This window comes from Lonchura striata, chromosome 7, assembly GCF_050655825.1.
Source record: "Lonchura striata isolate lonStrDom1 chromosome 7, ASM5065582v1, whole genome shotgun sequence".
In the NCBI taxonomy this organism is placed as follows: Eukaryota; Metazoa; Chordata; class Aves; order Passeriformes; family Estrildidae; genus Lonchura; species Lonchura striata.
In genome coordinates, this window is record NC_140709.1 from 22,586,662 (window position 1) to 22,613,163 (window position 26,502).

General features: G+C 39.7%; 2 protein-coding genes across 52 annotated transcripts in view; one reads left to right on the forward strand and one right to left on the reverse strand.

The window, feature by feature from the left end:
- Positions 1–23,488, forward strand: HNRNPA3 (heterogeneous nuclear ribonucleoprotein A3). Of its 50 annotated transcripts, none has more exons than XR_014956735.1 (14): positions 1–86; positions 3,819–3,930; positions 4,413–4,436; positions 8,118–8,240; positions 8,331–8,477; positions 8,559–8,769; positions 8,948–9,037; positions 9,098–9,205; positions 9,353–9,433; positions 10,136–10,282; positions 11,112–11,237; positions 11,321–11,392; positions 14,426–14,500; positions 22,297–23,488. XR_014956735.1 is itself a non-coding variant. In XM_021552387.3 (13 exons), the coding sequence occupies exons 2-12, from the start codon at positions 3,865–3,867 to the stop codon at positions 11,371–11,373; spliced, it is 1,176 nt and encodes a 391-aa protein (XP_021408062.1). In that variant the 5' UTR covers positions 1–370; positions 3,819–3,864; the 3' UTR covers positions 11,374–11,392; positions 11,479–17,305. The 50 variants fall into 50 exon arrangements, 38 of the variants coding, with proteins under 38 accessions (XP_021408062.1, XP_085441263.1, XP_085441260.1 ...); XR_014956734.1 differs by lacking the exon at positions 22,297–23,488 and adding an exon at positions 16,671–17,305 and having other exon boundaries at positions 11,479–14,500; XR_014956733.1 differs by lacking the exon at positions 22,297–23,488 and adding an exon at positions 16,692–17,305 and having other exon boundaries at positions 11,479–14,500.
- Positions 18,006–26,502, reverse strand: part of NFE2L2 (NFE2 like bZIP transcription factor 2) — a 21,804-nt gene continuing 13,307 nt past the window's right edge. For both annotated transcript variants that reach the window (XM_085585131.1, XM_021552379.4), the window contains 4 exons: positions 23,088–23,354; positions 22,837–22,932; positions 22,314–22,493; positions 18,006–20,380 (listed from right to left, as the gene is read on the reverse strand). In XM_085585131.1, the coding sequence (XP_085441257.1) occupies positions 19,178–20,380; positions 22,314–22,493; positions 22,837–22,932; positions 23,088–23,354 (1,746 nt within the window). In that variant the 3' untranslated portion in view covers positions 18,006–19,177. The remainder of the gene's footprint in view (positions 20,381–22,313; positions 22,494–22,836; positions 22,933–23,087; positions 23,355–26,502) is intronic.

Sequence of the window (26,502 nt, forward strand, 5' to 3'; positions counted from 1 at the left end):
ACAGCGGGCGGCGGTTTGTGCGCGGGGCCGGCGGTCGGCGTGGGACCGACGAGGGCGGGAAGGCGCTGTCGCTGAACGCCGGCACGGTGATATCTTCTCTTTCCTCGCCTCCCCACCCTTCTCCGCACATTCCCTCTCCCCACCTTCCTTGCCTCCCGACCCTTTTCTGTCCTGACGGGGAAGGCGCCGCGCGGACGGGGGGGGGAAGAGCCGGGGGGGGGATGGGCGGCGGGCCCTGAGAAGAAAAGCGGTAACGGCCGCAGGGCGCGCGCCGCCCCGAGCCCGCCTTGCCGCCACGTGACCCGCCCCCTCCTCTCCCGCCCGGCTCCATATTGGCGCTGCGCTGGCCGAGCCCGGGCACAAAATGGAGGTAACTGCGCACGGGGCTCGCCGCTATCGGCCGAGCCGGCGGCGGAAGCGAGGCGGCTCCTGCCGCGCGGAGCTGGGGCGGCTTGAATTCCGCCCGAGCCTGCTGCCGGGAAAGCGCGGCGGGAACGGGGTGGTCGGCGGCAACATGTAATGGAGCCCCTTGCAGCTCCCGCGGCCGCCGCCTCCTTGTGGCGTCCCTGCCGCGCTCCAGAGCCGCTTTCGCCTGCGACACGCCGCGTTCCTCCGCAATGGCGGCGCGGGCAGGAAGAGAGAGCGAGCGGGAGAGGCGGCGCTTCCGCCCCGCGGGCTGCGGCCGCCATTTCGCAGCGCTCCGGCGCGTGGGTGAGAGCGGCCCGGGCCTCGGCAGGGCTGTGGGCAGCAGAGCCCTTCGCAGCAGTGCTGGGGACAGCGAAACACACGGGCGCGCGTTCGGGCAGCAGTAGGGCAAGGCGAGCCCTACACGTGCGTGCGTCATTGTTCTGTCCTCCCTGTGTTCCTTTCCCCCTTCCCTCCCCGGCCCTCCCCCCTCCAGCGTAAGCTACCCGGAGTAGTGCGGCAGGGATATTCTTTAACACACTTTCTACACACTCAGTTTTCTCGAAACAGACTTCAGAATCATCAAAATCGTTTACTGCAGGTACGCTGCATCTCGCAGCAACACGTTGTAGAACTTTCCTAGTATGTCTTACCCCTGCCCAGAGGAAGTTAAAACGTGCCGGGAGCCTTTGCTGCCCGGGGAGGTGGGGGAAGGAAAATTAGAATACGTTCCTCTACGCCCACAATTGCACGCACAAAAGACCCAGGACATTCGGTGGCATTCTGCCGTGGTCCTGGTGAGAAGCATGAAGCAGTCTGCACAAATCTGGAGAAATCATCCTCGCCTTACCAGGAAGGAAATAGTTATGATATTCTGCCCTTGCTTTCCTTTCCTCAAAACCTAAGGCTTTCGGCTAAAGTGTTTTAGAATTTAGCAAGTAAAAATAGTGGGGTTTTTTTGGGTGGTTTTTTTTTTTTGTGTGTGTGTGATTTTTTTTATCTTTACTCTTTCCACTGAAAGCTGAAACCTTAAAAAATAAGATCTGAGAAACCAACAGCTCACACTAGTTTCTGTTCCTACATTAAAACCAGGAGAAACTGGATCCCTTAACCAAAACAGCTAAAAATAACTTTTTCATGTAAACAATTGTTTTAGCTGCTTTGGGGTTTAATAACTGAGAGGGATGATGCGTTCAAAGCATTGGAAAGTGGTTCAGTAAAGCTTGGGAACCTGATGTGTTAACATCAGGTATTCACACACATCACTCAGTTAATACTTCGGATTTTTTCTCAGACACGTGTTCCTGTTGGTGTTTGGAATACACTACCAACACACTTTAAAAGAATCCGTTTTTTTCCTGCTTTGACTTTAGATTTGGTAAAACACCCTTTTGTATGCACTTACGGTCCCAGCTTCAGTTGCTTACAGAAAAGACCAGTGCATTTCCATAGTATTCTCTGATTGGAGGGGTGAACTTCCATCTTGCAGATGTCTGGTTTGTTTCTGTTACCTTCTCTCCTGTAAGAGACAGAGCAGCGTTGTGAGTAATGAGACATGTCCTGGTGACTTTTGTATCATGATTTAAAACCTTCATTGGAGACTGCATTAAGTTCTGTAGTTAGGTTGCAGTATATGATTGCTCAGTGCTAGTTTAACTAGTGTTTAATAACGAAAGTATTCTGAGTATTTTTATTCAGAGTTGAATAGGGTATTCTGTTGGTGACAAGAAGTAAAAACTTTGGTGCTGTCAGCCTTAACATTCTGTAAGGCAGAATAGGAATAGGACTGAGCAGGGCTGTGTTCCACATGAGTTGATGGCGTGCATTAGCAAGAAGACGACTCCTTTTTAGCCCTCAAGGCCTTCAGAGGCCGTTGGGGCAGAGATCATGCCCAGGAGCTTTATGTTGGTCAGTGTGGAGCCTCGCTGGGGAAAGCTGCACATGACTCGGGAAAACAGCTTCAGAAAGGGATTCATACTGTTACTTGAAAAGATACTTAAATAAGCTTACTCCTTTGCTCCCTAACAATTCCTAAAGCTTTATTTTGCTATACAGCTAGTTTGTAGAAAGCCCTTAAAATGTTAATGTTCTGTTTCATACCTCCCTTACATGACTTCTTGACGTACTTGATATCCTAATGCCTCTTAAGTCAAACTGATGTTTGATTTAAAGGATTTCAAGAACAGGTTTAACATTGTATGGTGAGGAACTGAAGATAATACAAACACTTTGATCTTACTTAATAAAACCTTTAAAATTGTTAATGCATTAAATCGTGATACTCATCATTTCACAGTTGAGTTTATTTGAAGCTGGATTTTAACATGAAGTTATGTGTAAGAATATCCACTTAGAATAACAGTATATATTTACTCGATAGTAGAAACCTGCCTGCTTCTCCATATGCAGGAACAAAATTTGCAGGAAGAAAACGTTTAAAAAAACCATACAACCCAAACAAAAAAACCTCTCACAGAAGTATACCTAATCTTGTAAATATCTATGCTTTTAAATGCAGCACAAGTACAGTTTTACTGAAGTATTTATGTAGTTAACAGTACTGTATTTTGGCTACTGTAATAAAGCTTCAAGGAACATCCAAAGTAGTAATGAATATTGGCCAGAGATAAATGAATGCATTAGGACTAACTGAAGGATCCTAGAAAGTTTTATAGAAAAAAGGTCAAAGGAAACATGAATTTTTTTGTTTGTGTAGGTATGGGTTTATTCACTGATCTTAACTCGTAAAAGATTCCTGTTTGTAATGGGACATACATTACATAGCACAGGGCTGTAATATATAATATGGAGGCAAAAGTAATGCAGTTGCCTACTGCTGTAGACTCCCGAGGATCAGCAGTTCTTGATGCTGCAAGTTAGCATCAGTAAGGGTTCTTGCACTATTCCTAGTGGAAAGTATTTTTTAATAGAGGAACTATACCAAGACATCCTCTAGTGTTCCACGCTGCTGAATAGGTGACTACAAGAGGTAGTAATCCAAAAGTTTTAATAAGCAATATCTGCAAAAAGTTACATGTTTTGGAGCTTGAAAATCCAAAGAAGCAGAATTTACATAGTGAGTTTGGGTATTGAAGGTGGAATTTGCTTGCTGTGTATCAGTTGTATTTGAAATAGTTCAGTCAGACAGTAATATATAAAGGTTTGATACAGATTTTAGCATTAGTTTCTATAGTGAGTTGTGACTGGGATAGCAGATGTTTCTTTTACAGCTCTTTTCAATTGTTAGCTATGTAGCCTGAGGGTTTTTATCCTACCCTTTTAAATACTTCTAAGATGTTTTTTCTACTTTGACCTGTTTCTTCCTGCAAAGCTACACCTGTGTGTTGCAGCCAGAGAAAGCCCTGTGTCACGGGAACTGGGGTAAGTACTGACTTATCCAACCTGTTTTCTAGGTTTCCTAGATCTAAAAGAAAGGCCGAGTTAGAGTTCCCTTCCAAAATGGCTGCTATTAAGGAAGAGAGAGAAGTGGAAGACTACAAGAGGAAAGGAAGACGATCCTCACAGGTGAGAGGATGGGATTTTTATTAAAAATAAAATAGTTTTAAGGGGAAAAGATGAAAAAAACCCAAGTTAACCATTTCTATCTGATATATTAATATCTTTTTTTTTCTGCCTTCTTCATCCCCGTATTAGTGGAGTAGTAACTTTAAATTGCAGTTTATTACTTACAGTTTTAAGGGGTGGGGTGTTAAGTATAATGGGGAAATTTTTCTTGTCTAGCTTTCTGTTATAACAGAATTGATTAAATACATGTTTCTGATTAAAGCAAGGTGGAATTATTAAAATCATGTATCCTCAGAGTATCAGCAGGAACTTGATTACTTCTACCTTCAAAAGTCCTGTTTTTAGTGGGAATGAAGACAGGTTCCTGTTTTCTTTTCTTTTTTTTTATTTTTTTTTTTTTTAAGTAAAATGGTTGCCTGATAGTCACTGCAAATGAAAGCGAGCTGTACTAAGTAAAAATAACTGTTTTCTTTTGCTTCTAGCAGAAATACCGTAGACTGAATAAGGTGCGTAGTATAGAGAAGATGTTGGGGCTGTTTTTGGGAGGATGGGAGCTAGTTACTTTTGGGGCAGGGTGTGGAAGTGGGAGGGGGGAAAAGTGCTTGATACCCTTCAGAAAATAATTTTAAGGTCAGCAAAAAGGGTATTAAACATGCTTATGTAGTTTATAACTGAGACATTTTATATTTGTTTACTTGGATTTGTTTGCTTTCTAACATTACTTTTCAGGTTGCCTGAATATTTTAGCTAGTTAAACCAACTTTTTCTGGAATGATTACGCTACTGCAATGTGGGAGGGCCTATACACTTGAATTACGAACAAACTTTGTCCGAATTGCATGTGTCTGGTAGTGTACGGTTATTTTGTATTGAAGCACAGCGTGTAAAGCTCTTTTGGAAGGAATTTTGAAACTCATTCAGACTTTGAATTGAGTGTAACAGGGTCGATCAGCTGCATACTAAATAAGCTCTTGTAGTTCACCAAAGTATATTGCCCTGCAGTGATCTTAAAAACTGTAGAGTTTCTAGAGAATAAGTTTCTCAGGGATTGTTGCTGAGGTCCCAGTGGCCTGTAAGCTTTCCCATTTCAGAAGGCAGTCCAGGATTGTACTGTCTGGGGACAGGGTGGTCTCAGGTTCAGCCGCGACTGAGTGAGTGTAGGTTTGGTGACAGGCATTTTGTGGACATTTGCTGCTGCTCAGAGGTAGAATGCATGGGAGAGCTCCACCTGAAAACTGTTTCTAGAGAGAAATACTGCAGCTCCAAAAGGCTGATCATTCGAAATCCTTGCCATAAGAAATTTCACTTGATGGCAACCTCAGGATGGAAGCAGTATGTATCTGAAGCAGCATTGTCTCAAAAGGTGTCAGGATTTCTGCAAAAGAGGAGGATTTTTGCAGCAATCCCAGGGGGTCCTAGCTGCCATCCTCCACCCCCCCGCCCGGATTCGGTAGGGCGCGGGAGGCAGCGGTGTGGTTCCGCCGGCGGCAGGGGGCGGGCGGAGGGCCCCTGCGGGCCGGGCCCCGCCCATGGCGCCACTGCGGCGCTGGCCGCGCGCCCCGCCCCGGCTCCATATTGGCGGCGCGGCGGCCGCGGCTCAGCACAAAATGGAGGCGGTCGGGCCCGCGCAGCACTCGGGCTTTGAGCGGGGGAAGGCCAAAGTCGGGGCAGAAGGAAGGTTTTCCGCCTACACAGAGCTGTGTAATGTGTCTGGAAGCCCCTCTGTGACAGCTTAGGGGGAGAAATAGTGTCTTGCCGACTAAAGGCAGGCTGGATGGGCTTGCAGCTGCTCTCCCCAACTCCTTCCATAGGAGTGCTGCAAAATGGCGTGTGCGTGTGCTTGTGGCGTGCCAGCTGAGCAGGAGGCAGCCCGATTCTGATAGAGCAGGGTGGAAGTTACACTGAGGGAGATACATGATCTGCAGGATTTTCTGTGCAGGGAAGAGTGCTGTTAGAAAAAACTTGAAGCAGAACAACTGAGAAACAGTCTTGTGTGATAGAGAACAGCACTCTAAAAACCCCAGTGAAAACAAACTGCCTAAAAAAAACAATTCCGTAATTCTCCAAGAGAATACTGCCTTCTATTTTTTGCAGTGTTCCTATAACATGTATGTGTACTAAGGATAATTCTTGTTCAGTAGAACAGAGAAGCTGTAACAGCCGGTGTTCTTTGTGCTGTATGAGAATAGCAGTTCTCGTGCACAAAATAACAATCAGCAGAAAAGAACTTTTCCTTACCTGAAAAATTATTGGGTTATTCTTTTAAAATAAAAGCATTCTGAGTTTCTTAGCTGGACACTCTAATAGTGTTGAATAATATCAGGGAACTGTAAATAGTCTGTCCGTTTTTTTCTTACGTACGTTTTTGATTTTGGAGGTGTGTAATCTTCACAGTTTCACATAATAAATGCCTTTCAATATGCGTAGAAGAGTTTGAAACGCTTAGTGTTCCCAGCTGTAACATAACCCAACCAAAAACTGTTAGTAGATTTTAAAAATTGGAATTAGCAACAGATAACACTTGACCTAAAGCAGTTTCCATATGCAGTATGTGTAATCCTATAAAATTTTAAGTTTCAAAGTAGTGAGAAGGGAGGATTTTTTTAATGCTTTTGTAGCTGGGTCAATTTGGAAGACGCTAGAAGGCTTACTTTGTAGTCATGGGACCATTGACTATTACTGGTTTATATGATGATCCTGAGGTAACAAAGCCTTAAATAGAAGTCTGTTACCAAGAATAGTGGGCTGCTTTCTAGCAATATTCAGCAGGTGTAAGGGCAGGGATTTACTTCACAGACAGCTTTTCATAATCTTAGTTACTGTTTGCTGTAGTACAGCCTAAGTATTATAAGCCAATGGTTTGCTAAAGCACTATATAATACAAAAATTCTCATTCAGAGAGGCTTAAGCCTTTCTGGCCAGCCTTAGCAGTGTGGCAGAGGTTAAACCACTTCAGATTTGAAGCAGAATGTCTACAGATAGAAGTCTGGTTATTTTTATGTAGTTCACATCAGGATAATGCTGCATCTAGTCTGGTTTAATGGACTGCAGCAGAAACAGTGAAGCCTGTTGAACATTGATGCTGCAGAACTGAAGTCATACACAGCATAGCTGGCCAGCACTTCGTGGAGTGTTTTACATGCACAGAAGTAAATTGCTAAATGAGATTTTAACCTGGTTGCTTTTAAACAGAGAGAGAAGTCTGGTAAGACTTCTCTGACAACGGCAGTTGTGAAACAATTTTTTGTGAACTCCACGTCTAACATGCAGGGAAATTCCCTGTCTAGTAAAAAAGTGCAGCACTGAAACAGAGCAGAAACACAGTAGTACTCTTAAGCCCATTTCAGTCATTTGATAGAAGACTGGGATCTGCAAATTTGCACCTCTTAAAATTTGACTGGTCATATAAATGCTGTGTTACCAAAAGCTATTAAACTTGGTTATTCTGTGATGCTTGCTAAGGTACCAGTCTTATTCCAGTAGTTGTACCCACTACTGGTCATTGATGAATTGCTAGAGCATTTTCTTGTAAGACATAGGTCCATGTCATCTCACATTTGAGAGGTATCTCCTATAACACTAAAATCCACATATATATTTATACTATCTTGCTTGCAGGTACTCCAGTAACAGAATTGTCAAAGTACAAAATTTATATTTGAAGAAATTTAATATTGATACGTTTCATAAAAATGTATAAAGGTAACCTTTCAAAATGGACCTCCCCAAAGAGTAGACACACAGCCTGAGCAGGAACCTTTTTTCCTTGTATACTGCATCCATAAATTTTTTGTAGTTCTTCATATTTATGCTTCATAAAACATTAGAACTTCCCTTCATCTAGCAGTGCTTCATCCCCAGTTCCTACAGTGCTAACTGCTGCTCAAAGTTAGGCACAGAATGAATGCACTTGAGGGTAGTGGGGAGCAACTAAGTTACTTAGTATGTTGAAATCCCTTTACTGTTTGCATTTAGCACTCTTTAAGTTGTTAGTGTTTTGATTAAAATCACACCTCATTAAGTGTTTGCTATTCTGCTGTCTAAACCCATTAGAAGTCATTGTTTTTATGTAAATGTATTTCACCTATTTGTAGTTATAATGTGCACAGATAATTTCTAATAATTCACTGAAATTTTAATTCTGTGATTTGTATTCAAAATATGTTTTTGATTTTTTTTTTTTGTAGGGCCATGAGCCAAAGGAGCCGGAGCAGTTGAGAAAGCTGTTCATTGGAGGTCTGAGCTTTGAAACAACAGATGATAGCTTGAGAGAGCACTTTGAGAAATGGGGCACACTCACGGATTGTGTGGTAAAGTCTCTGTTACTAGTTCGTGCTTTCGAAAGGGTTAGGTACATAAAGTAGCATAGAAATACTGAGTGCCTCCTTGTGTGTTTGCAGGTGATGAGAGACCCACAAACAAAACGTTCCAGAGGCTTTGGCTTTGTGACTTACTCCTGTGTGGAGGAGGTGGATGCTGCCATGAGCGCTCGACCACATAAGGTTGATGGACGCGTGGTTGAACCAAAGAGAGCAGTTTCCAGGGAGGTGAGTTAGTGTTCCTGTTAAGCACATATCCTAATCTTTACCTACTCTTTGAAGCACTGAATGTCATTTTTGGCATTGCAGGATTCTGTAAAGCCTGGGGCACACCTCACAGTAAAGAAAATATTTGTTGGTGGAATTAAAGAAGATACAGAAGAATATAATCTAAGGGAATACTTTGAAAAATATGGGAAGATTGAAACCATCGAGGTCATGGAAGACAGGCAGAGTGGAAAGAAGAGAGGCTTCGCTTTTGTTACTTTTGATGATCATGATACAGTTGATAAAATTGTTGGTATGTAAGCTCTTTAATCAGAAATTATTTAAGGGATAAAGTGTAAAGATTTCAGATGGGGTTGATTTCATGTTACTTTTCAAAGTGTGCACATGCCTTATAGTAACTTTCTATGAGAGTTTCACAGCATATTGCAGTGGTGTGATTTCTAACTTTACTTTTTCACTATTTTCTGTAGTTCAGAAATACCATACTATAAATGGACACAACTGTGAAGTGAAAAAAGCACTCTCAAAACAAGAGATGCAGACTGCTAGCTCTCAGAGAGGTGAGTTGTAGTTGTGCATAGCTATTTAGTGAAACAGGTTTTCAATTAATGTAATTCAAGTGAAATATTTCGTAGGTCGTGGGGGTGGCTCAGGCAACTTTATGGGCCGTGGAAACTTCGGAGGCGGTGGAGGGAATTTTGGCCGAGGAGGAAACTTTGGTGGGAGAGGTAAGTGGCTGGAATAACATTACAGAATGTGATTTGCATTTTGGTTGGGTTTTTTTTTGCTGGGTTTTTCTTTATTTCCTGTGTCAGTTGGATTAAACACTTAAAATGTTTGTTCAGGAAAACATTCTCATCTGTTTTGTGTTCTAGGAGGCTATGGGGGTGGTGGTGGCGGTGGTGGGAGCAGAGGAAGCTTTGGGGGTGGTGACGGATACAATGGATTTGGTGATGGTAAGTGTATTGTTCACTTCCTTCTCCCCAATATTAGAACCAGCTGTAAGTCTTGCCTTCACCTTGGAAACGAAGTCTGTTTTGGTGATGTGATAATAGCAATAATGAAAATGAAATGGCTGCAGTGTAGATATGTGAAGAGTTAACTTTTTTTTTGTTCTCCCCACAAAATGATGGGGAGAATATATATATACTTGCCTATATTTCCCCTTTTAAAAAATCTCATAAGGTCATGAAGAAGCTGCTTATTATTGAGAACTAAATGGAGACTCTGCTATCAGTTGAGATAACTAAAACTGAATAAAGGAGTATACAGTGTTTTCAGTAAACTCTTACGACTTCTTGTGATTCAGTGGTATCTTTTTCATGATGCAGTTAGGATGAGTATCCAAAATGCATCTGAAGAGAAATACATCAATTACCAAAAGACTAAAAAATGCAGTTTACCAGAATGCAAAAAGGGATGGAGGGAAGTAGCATTAAGTAATTAATTACTTAGGTCTTGGTTTCATAAGCATGGGGTTTTTTCTCAATTAAATATTTTAGATAAATTATGCAACCACAATGAGTATAATACAGGAAAAGTGCTGTAGGACATTTTTATTGGGCAAGAGTGTTGGTTTGGGTTATTTTGTTAAGTGGATCTTTCTTTACCATTATTTAGCTGTGGTGTGTTAAGTTTGACTTTTCTTTTATTTAAAGGTGGCAACTATGGAGGTGGTCCTGGCTATGGCAGCAGAGGAGGTTATGGTGGTGGTGGAGGACCAGGATATGGAAACCCAGGTGGTGGATATGGAGGTGGAGGAGGAGGATATGATGGCTACAATGAAGGAGGAAATTTTGGTGGTGGTAAGATTCCAGCTTTAATTCACCGTCCATGGTTCTTAGGTTTCATTTCACAATGCCTGAAATACGGTAATTCATAAAACGAGTTTGTATGTCAGAGTTTTAATGTAAAAGGCCATGTTGCATAAGGAAAGTTCTTTTTCATGGAGATTAGCTTTGATAAACTACAACTTTGTTTTGCCAGTGATGTATTTTTTTCAAAAAGCTTTGGCTATAAATCTGTGTGTGGAGGCAGAGTACAGGAATTTTAATGGGTTTGAGCATTTCAAGTATGTTGTCCTTGGATACCAGTTTACAAAGTGTAGATTACATCCTCCTTTGTGAGGACTGCAAACACAGATTTTTATAAGCTTTTTTTATTGTTTGCCCCCAGTTTGGGGAGTTAAGCTGCAAAAACCGTATATCTTACTGTACTCTCTGATACATGTATGGAGCTTGTCCATTACAGTTCTGTCATTTTTTTGGTGCAACTAAATTGTCGTTTACACTACTGTCACACATGCAAAGCTGTGCAGTAGAAGAATAATGGTGAAACTCGGGGTTTTCTGAATTTGGGGGCCTTAATTTGGCCTATTGGGTTAACATCAAATTGCCTACTCAAATGTGCTTATGATACACAATGTGTTTCATCTTCAATGCCGATTTCTGAAAGTAAAAATACCGGGTTTTCTGTTACACGTGTATTTTGCATAGAGGTAGCATCAAAATAGATGAATTTAATTTTGAATTGTTCTAAACTACTACAATTTATTTTTACATTGGATATTGGAATTTGGCAAGTTTTGTGTCCTAAGTGTTAAACAAACATGGCTTTATAAATTACATGTTTTAGGTAATTATGGTGGAAGTGGAAACTACAATGACTTTGGCAATTACAGTGGACAACAGCAGTCTAACTATGGTCCCATGAAAGGTGGTGGCAGCTTTGGTGGCAGAAGTTCAGGCAGTCCCTATGGTGGTAAGTATGATTTTGTACAGAAAATATTTTTGAGTTTAAATCTGTTGTTGTTCATGTACTTCATTATAGACACTGTTTTTTAGGTGGTTATGGATCTGGAAGTGGAAGTGGGGGTTATGGTGGTAGAAGATTCTAAAAATGCTACCAGAAAAAGGGTAGGTGTAATCCATATTTATAATGATGATTAATAATGTACAACTGTTCACTGAGAGTAATAATTTTCTTATCCTGTATTCAACAGGCTACAGTTCTTAGCAGGAGAGAGAGCGAGGAGTTGTCAGGAAAGCTGCAGGTTACTTTGAGACAGTCGTCCCAAATGAATTAGAGGAACTGTAAAATCTGCCACAGAAGGAACGATGATCCATAGTCAGAAAAGTTACTGCAGCTTAAACAGGAAACCCTTCTTGATCAGGACTGTCATAGCCACAGTTTGCAAAAAGTGCAGCTATTGATTCATGCAATGTAGTGTCGATTAGATGTACATTCCTGAGGTCTTTCTCTGTTGTAGCTTTGTCTTTCTTTTTTCTTTTTATTTTCCCATTACATCAGGTATATTGCCCTGTAAATTGTGGTAGTGGTACCAGGAATAAACAAATCAATGAGTTTTTAACTTTTCAATATTTGTGTAGTTCAGTTTTTCCACATTTAGTACAGAGAACTCTATAACAGAACTGAAATGTAGTTTAGGGTATTTCCTTGTTAGTTAATAGAGAAGATAAATGCGTTTCTCAATTACTATTTTGTATTAATTTAAAGTTAACAATAGAAACACCTATTGATTTGCAGTCTTAAGGGGTCTAGTCTCAGTGTATATACGTAACTGTCGCTGACATGAGTTACATAGGCATACAGAGGGAAAACATCTGTATGTTGCATTATAGTTTGTTTAGATGTATAACTAGGATTTGAGTTACTCAAATTAGTGTTTGTGAATCATAGAACTAAGCTTTATCTTAATGAAAATTTCAAATTACTTTTTGGTTTGTGCATATTTTTTTTAATTTGTAGTTCTGTATTAGTACTAGCGCTTCAAGAAAATAAGGCATGATAAATATTTTAACAAGACCAACTTTAGACACACAAAAGCTGTCTCCCGTCTCATTTGAGATGTGTAAGGGATAACTGAAGTTGTTTAAGTCTTGGGTGGAGAGAAAAATTTGCTTTTTACCTTTATATTTATTGTAATTCCCGAGAAGTTAAGGTGGGGGGAATCAAGTGCCTGTTTCCTTGGGATATACAATGATTCTGTTTCAATAAAACTATACTTTGGGGAGGGTGGCTTGGAATTTTCATCCCCTTTGTCCCCATTTCCTTCTCCCTCGCACCAGACTGCACTGTTTCAATTAAATGAGGTGTCATAGTGAGAGTAATAGGTATGTTCCTCAATAATTTATTGGCTATATACTTTCTTGCATGCACCCTAGGCAATTTTCTGGACACATGCTTCTGACTGAGAGCCAAGGGTAGCACAGGTGTAATCACTGACAGTCCCAGGTAATGTGCTCCAAAAACCCATTCCCCATGGGCTCTTAGATAGTAGAGCTGTTTCCCTGGCAGACATTGTGCTCAGCTGAGAGCTCAAAGATAAAACATGATCTAGTTGTATTTTACCAACTAGAAGCACACCCACAACGTAGAGGGGTACAGTCCCGAGTTCCCACAGGTAGAATGATAGTGTGCTACAACTGGATTTGGTGCAGCGGAGTAGAAAATCTGACCAGTACATGTGGCTAGAAATTGGACTTCATTCTCACTTCTGACCTCCAAATTAAGGCACTGCAGTCTGTGCTGTCCTCACCTGATGTGAATTCTCTTGACCATTGCCAGGCCAGTGCTTGCTGTCAATTCAGACTCAGAAGAGTAGGGAGCCAGTCAATAAAAGAAATACTCAGACACTTGGCAATATGTATTGGAATTACTCACACCTGTTTCACTTCTGGGTCAATGTGCAGTATAAGGTAAATGCAATTCCAGTGTAGGAGTGAATCTGCAAAGATGTATGAAATGGCTTAAGGCATAATCAGTCATATTAATGAATTATAATTTTTAAGAAGTGGTAGAAAAATAAGTGTGTTGTTTGAAAAAAAATTAAACATATGTTATTTAAACACTGTTATTTGAGTGTATTTAGACTGCAGTATGCTAAAACAAGGAACCAGTGTCAAGATGGTAGCCTCCAAAATGGATTTCAAAGTCTGCTTATTGTCTGTGGAGTTCTGAAAGATCTCAAAAGTCAAAGCAAGAATTGGTGGTTTAGTGAACTCTTCTGTTGTACGTGTTCATTTGGGCTTGGGTTGGGGGGGAGGCTGTACTTCAATAAAGGCATTTTTTTAAACAACCCATTTGGAGTTTGAAAACGTGGGAAACTAAATCACAACTCACTAGGGAGTGAGACACCTGACTTCTGACTTGCTTTGTACATTACTATGCTAGAAGACTTGCACCTGGGTCCTGCATCTGATTGCAGGGACAACTGGAGGATGGGGTTGATGTCCCTTCTGACAATTGATCTGGTATTTTCTAAATTTTTTTAGAATGTATTGACAGTGTTCTTTTTAACAGGGCCTCTTGTAGCTGTACTGTGACTACAATGTTAACTTTGAAAAATAGTGTCATAATAAACTTTACGAACAAGATCTGTATGCAACCTTTTAAGAGATGGATGTAAGTGACCGCTTTGTAGGTGGGTGGGGTAGCTTAGCTGTTGTTTGTGACGTGGAAGAGTGTAAGCCATGAGGACAGTGATCCGCCAGCTTTACAGAACCTAGGATGTACTTCTTTGATCCATACATTGCTAAGGAGACTCGTAAGACAGGACTTCAGCAGCCTATTGAGTATGGAGAAGTCAGCCTAATTAAAGAATGACAAGGCAGCAGGAGCAACAGCTTCAACTTCCAGAAAAGTGAAGGAATAAGATACTGTGCTGATAGTGAGCAGCTTTCCCAAGGCTAGTTAAATCTGCTTATCACAGCTGAAATATCGAAGAAAGTCTAGCAAGAGTTCTTCACCTTTTGGAACCTCCTTGAGTGATAGCTACTTGAGTTGACTCAAAATCAATAGGTCTAGCATTTAGACCTGAAAGGAAGGGCAATGAGCATAGGTAAGGTTTGCCTTTAAAATTTTTCATGAATTACAAAGAGTGGTGGGAGGTTTTTAAACAAGGTAAGAGTAATTTCTTTAATTTTCAGGTTGAATGAGAAGCTGCTGCTTGACAAAATGGGGAATGTCTTGCACATCCTCTTCAAATGAAGGTTTCTGACTGGGTAAGATTTGTAGTGTATAGTAAAATGTGTTAACCCCTATTTCCTTCTAGGCTTTCCTTTGACACAGTCTCTTAATATCAAGGGAAGCCATAAGTACTAGGCAGCAAATATTCTAGCATATGCTATCCAGTGTTTCCTGTTCTGGATGTGTGCTGCTTGCTGGCACATTTCCTATTCAAGAATCTTCTGTTCCTGGCAGATACAAAATTGTTTCGTGTCTGAGGTCAACAAGACTTGCGTGATGTTTTGAAATAATGTGTTCTGGTTACTGTGGAGTGTGCTGGGGTGGGGGGAAATTTTTGTGTGCCTCGTTGTGGAAAGAGGTGCCGCAGAGAAACCCAGAAGTGCAGTGACACTGAAGTGGTTCTTCGGTTCTCAGCAGCGAGTGACCTGATGCTGCTGCTTGCACCTGCTCTGGGAGGGAGTTGGGTATTGGTGCAAGCTGGGATTTCCCTCCTAGGCAGTGAATCTTGGCTTACCAGGTGATGTATTTACCTGTACAAATCAAAAAGCTCCCTTTCAGATTCTGGGTGCTTTCAGGCAGGGTAATTGAGGCTAATACTGTCATATACCCCGCTGAAATTACAATGGCATTTGTACAGGCAAATGGAATGGTAATAAAAATGCATGGAATCTTGATTTTACACAGACTGGAACATGTATTGAGTCTTGGAATATGTATTATTTCCTTTTCTGCATCTTTGATTATTACAGGTCCGTTTTATAAAGTACTTCAGCATCTATTTAAACTTCCCAATATGTTTCTGAGCCTATGCATTCTTAGGAAGTCAATTTCTATTTTAGTGTTGGTTATACTTCAGTTGCTGTGAAAGTAGTCAAATGGAACCTGCCTAATCAGAGGCAGAGGCACGTTCACAAACTTTCAAGTACTTAGACTTTTTACCTGCTGCCTGTAGACTCCCAGGAAGTAATTCCTGACTTTGTAATACACAGTTAACTATAATTTGGAAGTAATATACAGAGATTTTCATAAAAACAGAAGCTACTTAATTGAAAATCTTGTAACTGCATGTTTTTTTTAAAAAACATTGAGCCAAGTTTGTGCTTAGCCAAGGTTGAGCCTAAATCTGAAACTGCAATACAGTCATGTTGCCTTAGTGTAATGTGCCAGCTTGTTGCTGAGATGACAAGCTTGCTTTTTTAAGCTTAAAAGTGGGAAATCTGCTTTTGCTCTGCTTGGCAGAGCTCCCGCAGGCATCTGTGCAGCAACAGGTAATGGACAACAGCACTGCCCCTCTGGTAGGCAAATGCTCTAGCACCTCCAGTGGTGTTTGGAATTTTTTTAACAGTAAAATTTTGAAAGTGTTTTACAAAATTAATTTTTAACAAAAACTTTGTAGTTTGCCTTGGTACTAGGCCTGTGTATAGAGTAAAGCTGTATCTTTCTTTAATATGAGAGGATTCCACATTGCTGCAGATTTGTTGTGTGCTCTGGATGGCTCTTTTTGCACCATATATAGAAATAGATAATCACTGTTAGAATTATTTTCAGAGTTTGATTTATAACACTCTTGTTAAGATTAATTTGCTTAAATTCAGTTATTTATAGCCAAATCTGTTCAGAAATAACTGACCAAAATAAACACATTCTTAAGGTCAATTGTATCTCTGTCCAAGAGGCACTTCTAAAGAGTTAAGAATTTTATTTCATGGCTATGTTTTTGTTTACTGGCTTCTGTTGAAAATAGCAGCTTTAAATGGAGATGGGCTGTAAAGATGCAAAACTAACAAAGCATTGGTCCCTAAGTTACAGTTGTACAGAAATTTACTTGATAAACAAAAATGATACTTCAGGTAGAGGAGGGGGTTCCACCAAAAGCAGCCCAGATTGATGGAGGTAACTATGTTATTAAAGAAAACCAAGATTAAACACAGCATCTTAACTTTTATATCCTTTTGACACTTAAGGTTCCTAATCTTTTCAAGCATGGAGTGTGTGATGTATTGATGTGCTGTCTTTGGTTCCTGTGTTTAAGACATTAACATGGTTTTCATGTACTGTCTACACTGAGGTGGAATATTCACAAATCAGTCTGTGGTCTCTGACAAGTGTGCGTATCTTAAAATTGTGTGGAGCATGTAAGATCTTGAGTATCACTGAAATTCACGTATCTGATGGATGATTATTTTTCTGCTGTGGGTGCTACAGGTTGACATCTCTCTCTCTTAGCTTTTCCTGAACTAAAGTAATCCCAGTATCTCCACAGAAGAAAAAATGGCCTTCATATAGAAGATAATATCGCAAGATTGGAAAAAGAATAAAATGGTATAACTGGCAAAGACTTCATGAGCAATGATGCTAGTGTGCTGACATCTTGAAACTTGTGGTTAAACAAGTTAAAATAGTGTGAAAATTTAAAATTTCAGTATAGTCCATAATGGATTAAAATTTGTTAAAATATTTTGATTTTGTATCAGAATAAAGTGTATATTGTCAAATGACTTACAGTATAAAATGCGTTGGCATCACCTTTTTTTAGTGCTGTGCAGAACACTTATGTGGTCTAGAGTTATTGCAACACATTTTCTTACAGGATCATCTTTCTAACTTGGGACTACAAGCCAAAACCCCTTGGTTCAGGCCATCTTTTCAGCTTTATTCTTAATAATTTTAAGTTGGGATGTTTTAATCAAGAAGCAAATGGTCTCTATGTGGCAGCTTATCAGTGCATGAGGTCAGTAGTGTGAGGCTTTTGACTTGGCAATGTCACTAGTCATTCGGATTTGGGAGCATACCCTGTACCTCAGTAATAATACTAATAAAATGAAGGTTAAAGTTTGCAATCTGATGTTTTTATGTATATCAGTAATGTGGATTTTCTTAATGATATTAAGGGGTTTGATGTGAAGAACACTGGTTTAAACTGAACTCAAGTTGTCACAAACCAAGTTACTTTAGGCTGATTCTTCACCTGGTGAAATTCAAACAAGGCTGCTGCGTTAACTGCAGGTTTTTTGTTGTTGCACTTTTGTTTTTGTAATGGAAGAAGTATTATCTTTCAGACAAATCGATGGTACAAATACAGCAGTCCCTGCAAAGGCTGTAAGGATGGTGTTTGCCTTCGGCTTTCACATTAGTGAACAAATTAAGGAACAAATGGAAGTGCAAGGCAGGAGTTTACTGAGATGTCTATTTTATAGCCAATTTGTAATTAAAAGTATTTATAGAGCAGCTGTAGAGAGAATTTTCTCTGACAGACATTTGATAGCGTAGTTAATGGCAAGGGGAACCCAGGAGTGGTTTAGGTGCTCGGTACTTTGCCATTAGCCCCTGCCTGTGTTTAAGAGTTCCTGTGTATCAGTGTTGACTGTCCAGGGCCATGGATATGCTTTCTCCTTGATGCCTATGCTATAAAATTGCCATCTTCAAATATGAATTAGTCCTCATGCTTTAAGTGGCAGCAGTGTCTTGCATTCCCCCAGTGCCCACCCACGATATGGACCATCAATGGTAAGAAAAAAATCACTTCAGATCAAGCATGACTTTCAGAACTTGCACAGAGGGATGAAGATGGTTTTTAATGTTCAGATCAACATGTCTTACAAATTATGCATTTTCTCTATTGAAAAAATACAAAACAATCAGATGCAATAAGTCCTTTGAGTAGTAAAGAAAACCATGCTATTTATTTGCCCATTTTTTATTTTATAAATCATAATTTAAACTCCACAAAGCTCTTCAATTCACTGAGCAGAGTTTCCAAACGGGGCAGGTGGACGTAGTTTTCCATAAGCACCAAAGTAACAGTAGGGACAGGTGATGCTCATTCATTGAAGTCAGAGGTACAGTAGTGTATTTCTAGGAGAATTGCTCAAAAGCCTACAGAAATTTTAGCTGGAAAAAGGCACAATGCTGGCAATGCTTTAACAGATTCTAAATGCCTTTGGAGAAAAGGCATGAATTCTCATGAATTTAATAGTGCTCGAGGAGGAAAAGAAAAAATGTGTGCTTAGCATAGACTTGAAGCAGTGTTACACAGTCTTTCCAAAGGTTAAAATGAAGCTGAATGAAGTATTAGTAGTGCTGACACTGCTGTGTGATAATTATGCTACAGGAAGACTTAGCCTTGGAAAACTAGCAAGGATTTCTCTCCTTTAGGAACATAAATGTATGAAGTAGAGTTTAAAAAGTTTAATGAGCTGATATAGCAAAATCAAACACTGAGTGTCAACTTTTATACTAAATTAATATATTAAATATAAAGCAAGTATAAATGTGTAAGAAAAATGGGGAACACTATTGAATATTTATAAAAAATATAAGAAGCCATCCTGGTTGTCTTGCAAGAAATTACATTCAGAAGGCTAAAATCATTTATATATATATATATATATCAAATCTATGAATATAATAGATAGGAACAGTATATAAATATGGCATATTTAAATATTTACATATATATGGAAACTAGTCAAAGTGGTGCTATAGGAAGGAAATGTCTGTTATAAAGTCAGATTAAAAATTTTCTATATGCCCATCTGCATTTGACTAATTTTCAACTTTCATCTTCCATAAACTAATTAACAACTTTAAAATTATCATTGCATAGACTTGACAAATATTACTTAATTCTGAATTCCACCTCACAGTAAAAACTATCATGATACTGATACAAAACTAGTAACCCAGCAAACAGGAGCCAGCTGTACTGCTCTTCAAAGCTTAGTCCCTGACTGCCTGCTCTTAGGAACAAGAAAGACATTGCCATCTCTAGTTTGCTGCAATGAATATTCACTAGGAGAGTAAGGCTTTCCATCTTCATCACGCAGCATGCTGAAGACCTCGAGGTACAAGGTGGTTAATTGCTTTTTCATTTGATGAAGGCTTCTGTCATGCTCTCCTTTTTCCTTAAGCAATTTCTCTTTCTCATCTTTTAGGTTACTCAAATCATGCTCCAGTTCTACTATATTTTCCAGTTTTCTTTTACGGCAATTTTGAGCAGCCACTTTGTTCTTGCCTCTCCTGCGTATATCTCGAATAAGTGTAAGCTGGGCCTCATTGAACTGCTCCTTAGACATCATTTCACTGAAGTCCGCAACAGGGAGATTGATGATTTTTTCAACAGGAAAAGGGATCTGCAGAGCTCTTGCTCTTTGCTCATCTCTCGTGAGATGAGCATCAAGGCGGCCTGGAGGTTTATCTTTTGTGAAGGGAGCTTTGGGCTGGCCAGGAGCAGGAGGGGGTTCTTTCTTTGGTGTGGCTGTACATGGCAAACTTGGTGTTTGAGTGCTTGGCCCTAAGGAAGAAAGCACTTGATCCTGGAGGTGTAAAGAGTACACACCAGCACTGTTCTGCAGCCTACTTCCAGGAGCACTGTCTGTGTCTTCCATGTCAGAGTCGCTGCAACCCAGAGTCCTATCTGCGTCGGCAGATGATTGCACAGAGTGTTCCGGCGATGCTACGCTGGAACTTGCATTCAGTGAAATACCAGAGTCAGAATCGGTACATTCTGCTCTGGTCCCTGAGTGGTTGCCATTAAAAGCTTTACACAGTGCAAAATCAGAAAGATCAATAGGTTCGCTTAGAATCTCTGCCAGAGATTGACCGATAGTGTTCGTTGCTGCTGCATCACCGTTCACCTTTGTATCAATAAATGTGCTGTAGAAATCCTCACAGAAATCAGAGTTTGAAGGGGATGTGTCATTTAAAGAGTTCACACTCAGCTGGCTGGTGTCTTCTGGTGGCAAAATGCCCGAGAAGGTGCCCTCCATACCATCCAGGAAATCTGGACTGCAGTCTTTTTTCAGCATGGGTAATGAGCTGCAGTAACTGTAGCTGTTGTGCATCTCAGCTGGCTTTGTTTCAGGGCTCGTGACTGTGCTCACCTCAGCCAGGTTATCATTTTCAATGTTCAGGCACTAGACAGGGAATGCAAGGGAAAAGTTGAGAAACACATGTCCAATTCATAAAATCATTTTCTACAATCCAAAAGCATTAAATAGCAATCAACATGGACATAAAGGGGTTTTATAACACTGTTGTAGTCCAGATGACTACAGCACCCTTGTGCTATGAAGAGGCAGTCGAGGAAGATGACAGATACCAAAGCAAAAGCAGAACACAACTTGTTCTGGACAAAGCATTTTAGAATAAGAGAGCAGAGCCCCTCAAGCTGAAAGCAGGATGCTGAAGACACCCACCCACTCCATTCTAATGTGGTATGGAAACTGCATGGAGCCCTCCTGTTCTGGTAATGGCTAGTGGGGATCCTGGAGCTGCCAGGTCTGAACTTCTCACAAGCACCACTGCTAGGAATGGCATGAGTACAGAAAGGTAAAATTCCTAAATAAGACTTAACGAACATGTACAGCAAACAGTGACTTCTAGCACTATTACTTTCATCTCACAGTTCCTCAGAACCAAAATTCTTCTAGGATTTACTGAATGAAGGAGCTTTCAGCACAGAGCAATGTAATTCTTGGTGAAGTAAGAAGAGTGGAGCTGGGCAAACACACATCAGTTCAGCTGGCTAACACCAGTGTGAGCATCAGACTGCTCCACTGATGGGTTTTCACTGGCTACAAGAACATCTTTCCAACAAGGTGGCAGTTGCTTAACTAAAGCTGAAATATTCAGATCTGCTGTCCCCCAGGCATTATTTAACTGGAGGTTGTTCATGGCTTAAAGTAAGATTTTTCAATGTGAGAGCTCTATTTTTCCATTTCTCTAAACATAATTTGTAAGAGGCAGTGCCCTCATTTATTTACCTTTTTTTTTCACGAAAATTACTCAATTACTATTCAGAATTACTGTAATAGATTATTTTGGTTTGGTTTCTTAATGTATTTTCACCATCACCTGCTGCCTCTTCACAGCCAACTGCCTTTGTTACTTATGTGAGGCCTTTAAGCCTAGCACAGTAATCAGGTTAGAAAAGTAGAAGAATATATAAAATAGACAAAGGCAAGAGGGAGAGTGGCAGGAAAAAAATCAGCTCCTGCAAATTTTCACTTTAGTTTTTTGAAATATGATTCAGATTTATGGGCACTCCACCAAGCAATCATCTCTTGTATTAATAGCATAAAGTAGAGCAGCAGCATGCTGGAAAGCGTGATGACATTTTACAGTAATATATTTGAAAATAAATGTATTCAATTTTATAATCAAATAGAAGGAAAACAAATATAAGCATAGGATTAAAAAAACCTACATATTCTCTGTATTAACAAAGTAATTTTTTTGTTCCATTGAAATATCCAGTTCATGTACATTACACAAGTTGTTCTTACTGAATGTATATGAACAGCATTCATATAAATATACCTGATTCTTTTGTGTGACTAAATATATATTCTATTATCAGCTTTAAGAAACCTTTTCCTTAGATAAAAGTTAATCATATTCACACAACTGGACAAAAAGTTAATCACATTCACACAACTGGACACTGCCAAAAAGCCCCCAACATTTACAGTAACACTTGTGAAAACAATTCCTGTTGTAGATCCATGGCTCGGAATTGTCCATTTTTGAGCAGCTGAATTTTAACCATCATGCAGTATCAAACTGCACACAGAGGCAAACAGTGACTTGCTAAACATGAGGAAGTTCTGACTGAGAAATGTTTCATTAAGGCTTATCCATAAACAACTAATTTTATTCTTTCTACGTGTTTTTCAATATACACTTTTTGAAAGAAATTATAGCTTCTATTGAGTTATAAACACCCTACCGGTGTAGAAACAAGTAATAATGACCATTTTTTCAGATGCTATTGTACTGCCTTCTCCAAAATGCTATAGTCATCCAAAAAATATCATGCTTTGTTTTTCAGGTGCTTGTCATACTAACCTGTAACTCTGGAAGGGATAGTAATTCTTCCCAAACTTGCTCTATGTTCTGCATATTCTCTGCATCAGTGGGTTGTACTAGATCAGGGGATTCAGGTGGCTGAATTTGATCAGAGGAAACAAAGGCTGGGTTGCTATTGACCTGAGCAGGAGCCAGTGACTGAAATGCAGCTGAAGAAGCCTGAAGGGTTTAAACAAATAATTAAAAAGCCAAACAAAACAATGACAACTAAAAAACCCACTCAAAAAACCAGATGTGCATCTTCTAAAGCAAAAACCTAGTTTTTGGAGTTCTACCATTTCTGCAGAACAAACAGATTTTTTTTAATGAAAGCAGTTTTTTAATATAATGGAATATTATAAAAATAGGCTCAGGTCTACTCACTGCTTTATGCCAGCTGGAGCCAGCTTGAGAAGAAAACTCAGATCATAAATTAGTCTTATGCTGAAGACAAATCTCATAGAAGACATGAGACTGACCCCCTGGAAAAACATCCATGAAACCACTGAACTGTGCATTTTACCTCATGCTCATCTATAAACGGGAATGCTTCTGCTAAGAGCTGCATGCAGTCATCAAAGGACAAGGCCTCTGCTTCTGGTTTTGAAGGCTCTGTGGTCTAAATAGGAAAGTTATGAAAAAGGGTTACTGCATCTTTGAGTAACAGAAGATCTTCCATTACAGCAACACATGCAAATTCATTTTAGGCAGCCACTAGTACTATGCTTCCTGTGAATGGAAAGGGTTAAAAGCACTCAAACCACTGGAGTTTACCTGTGAGAAAGCAACGGGTGGCTCAGGATTTTCTGACTGAATGCACTGAGCTGGCTGCACAGGAACAAATTCACCTGTCTCTTCATCTAACTCCAGCTGAGCCAGCAAGGCTTCCTCCTGCTCTTTTTGGAGCTGCTCTTGTCTTTCCTTTTCAAGTTTCTTCTGCTTCTCGAGTTCATACTCCTGCCGCTGCCTAGAATCAAAAACTTCACGTCTTGCCCCAAGGTCTATATCTTGTCTCCAAAGGATGTCAATCAAGTTCATGTCCTGCAACAGAAATGCTTTTCGTAAGCAAGTTCCTCCCAGGCAGAACTGGTTTAGAACAACAGCAAAGCTTTAAATCTCTGTGTCAAATGGGTAGACTTATGTAACTGAAGCTTATTCTCTTAATTCTACAAAATTACCAAAATAAAACATGGCTCTATATGACCTTTTTGAAGTGTGTGATCTGATGGTTTGGTTTCTGTGGCTCACACACAAGCTCACAGAAACCAAGAATTTATTACAATTGGTAAGGCAATACAGAGAATAAATGTATTATTCTTTTTTGACTTGTTTCCTAGAAAACATAAAGATACAGAATTAATTTGTCACAAAGTAGTTTTTAGGAGAAAAGAGAGAAATTGACCACGAGAGAATATGACCATGTAAATTTTTTTTCACATGTTCTTGTAAAACTGCAAAAGCTGCCTAAAAACATGATGGAGGCTTCCTGAAATAACTGTAATAGCCATACTGCAAAATGTATTTTGGATTAGTAATGTTCCATTCTGGTATTAATCTTCAAGATCAGCAGAACAGAGCTTCAGAGCTGCAAGAGCATCTGATTTCAAACACACCAAGAGATATAACATCACTAGCACTAAAGAAAATTATTAAGACTATTAGTAAAAAATTGTAATTTAAAGTTTAGTCTGTGGTGATGTTCTAAATGTGGCTGGTTTGGAGCACCTGAGTATAAATAGTGGTTGCAGGGTCTCAAATAGTGTTAATGTGTTGGCCCCTGGCTCATCACAGAGTCCAAATGGAATTCTGCTATTTAGGAAAGAACAATTGCTCAATACTATTTGCTATGGCTACAATTACTTTTAATTTATTGCATTGAGGTTTTTTATTGCAGGGAGGGGGGAAGGGCAAGGGGTTTAGTGAATTCTTTTGTTGTAGTTTTTTACTGTTCAGATCATCAGTATTCTTAGGGCTGAAGTCTAGAGTATTTTCTTCTATGAAGAAAACACTCTAACACTCAAAATTTATCCATTTGTATGCCTGCTGATACAGAATTTTAATACTTGCCAGCCATGTTTCTCAGATGGGTATTTGCCAACCATTTAGCTGGTGCCTGGAAGTTTTTGATATTACATCATGTTTCATTATGCTTAAAATTACCCTTTAGGGCAGCATGTGAAACTAATGTTCAGCATTGGGCATCCTCACTCTACAAGTAATACACCAAACACTGCATTTCTCCTGAACAGAACCTTCCTGATTCATTCAGCAGCTCTACACCCAAGATAGATTTTTTTTGCCATCATATCAAATTAAAACATTCTCTTCTCTCTGAAGGTTATTTTCAAATGGAGAAGCAAAGTAACCTGAATGCCAGCTCATGCGGCCATTCAAAATGATCATGTCTGTACAACAGCTATGGCAAAAAGCTTTAGGCCAAGTCCACATCTGAACAAACCAATTCAGTGTCTTCATTCCACGTGGCACAAACGACTTCTACTAATGGCTAAAAAAATATATTTTCACTAAAATTTGGTAATTATGTAAAATATCTTTGTGTAACACAATGCAGGCATTTCCAAATCTAAAACATATTTAATATACCTTGCTGGGAGAGACCAAACTCAGCTTTAATGGCCAGCAATGAAGAAGCTGAAATTATTACAGTGGCTGCCCAAGACAATGTTTGGTCTTTCCAGATTGGCAGGGTAAAATGATTGGCAGGGTAAAATGAACTAATTAAGTTCTGCAGCAATTGGAGATACTGCAATATGGTATAGCTTCATTAAGGGCCAGTAGTTTACCAGCTGCTCAGTGCCTCCTTCTGCAGCAGATCCAAAAGTGTTTCCCAGTCTCCGAGCATTTGCAATATGTTCTGGATAAAACTGCAGGATCTGGATTTTAGGGCTCGCTTTTGAATTATTCATTTACAAAGCACCATTAAAAATGTGACTCAAAAGATTTTTTTTGTGCATGTGTGTGTATAACATACAAAAATATCAGAACTGTTGCTCTGCTTCAGGTTAAATAATGAAAAACAATTTTTCTTTCTGTAGCTACAGAAGGCAAAACACATTTTCTTTAAAAAGAGAATCCATGTAGCCTTAGTCCAAAAATGTAAGACCTCTTTCAGGCATTCTAACGGCAACATTCATTATCAAAGTAAGTAGCTTTGGGTGCTGCCTCCTTTGTGGGATGAGATGTCTCCAAAGACACCAGCTGACCAAAGAAAATACTCTGGCTGTACACCACTGCCTGTCTGTGTGTGCAGCAGTCAGTTCAGGATTCTTTTCTGAATGAATTCGCTTGCATAGTTATTAAGATTGTCAGGATCTTAAGCTGTTGTTTGACAAATATGACAGCACTGATTGGCTCCTGTCATCATTTTTCAAGGGACCATATTTAGGTCAGTGTCTTATCTCTAGCAGAGAGTTGAGCTTTGCCAGTGTCATGCTCTACTCTGGAGAGCACTGCTTGTCAGGAGCACTTTTAAATTTTATTTAGTTGCGCTACTGACGCTTAAAACCAAAAGGATGGGTTGTTTTGTTTTTGTTACCACCATGTAACTGGAAAAGAGCTTTCTTATTTTCAGTTTGAAAAGTTGTACATAAATACAGCAATATTAGTCTTTGAATAACAATTCAACTAATTACTATTAACATAAATGGGCTACATGGAGGAAGTGTTCATCTGGTCAATATGCTGATAGGTAGTACCTAACAGCACACTGACTTAAATATTAACCTGATACTTAATACTTATCTATAATTTTAACCAAGGCTTTTAGTAATACTTCCCTTTTCAAGAAAAAAATGTATTCTGGTTATTAGTCCAAAGCCTCAGGTTAAAGTTAAGGGAGTCAACACTGACAAGTGATTCACTAAGGAATGAATCACAACCACAAGCATGCGGTAATGGCACAGAACTCTTAAAAAAACCCTCGCAGTCTAAAGCAAACATTTTGCAATTTTGTTCTTTTAGCCTCCCCACAGTCTTCCTCTTTATTTTCCTGCTTTGCTGAACACCAGCACACACATACACAGAGGTGCCCACACAGGCAGGCATTCTACCTTAGGTTCACCACTAAAGCAATTTTCCCCTTCTACTGTTAAAGTATCCCAGAAGTAACCATGTACTCCATGCCTGGAGTATTAAAACTAGAGCTATTAAAATGTGTTCTCTCCTGTGC

Coding starts and splice junctions, on each gene's coding strand:
- HNRNPA3 (XM_021552387.3), top strand. CDS start 3,865: ATGGCTGCTATTAAGGAAGAGAGAGAAGTGGAAGACTACAAGAGGAAA. Junction 8,241..8,330: donor GCACACTCACGGATTGTGTG/GTAAAGTCTCTG, acceptor GTGTGTTTGCAG/GTGATGAGAGACCCACAAAC. Junction 10,283..11,111: donor AGGAGGAAATTTTGGTGGTG/GTAAGATTCCAG, acceptor TACATGTTTTAG/GTAATTATGGTGGAAGTGGA.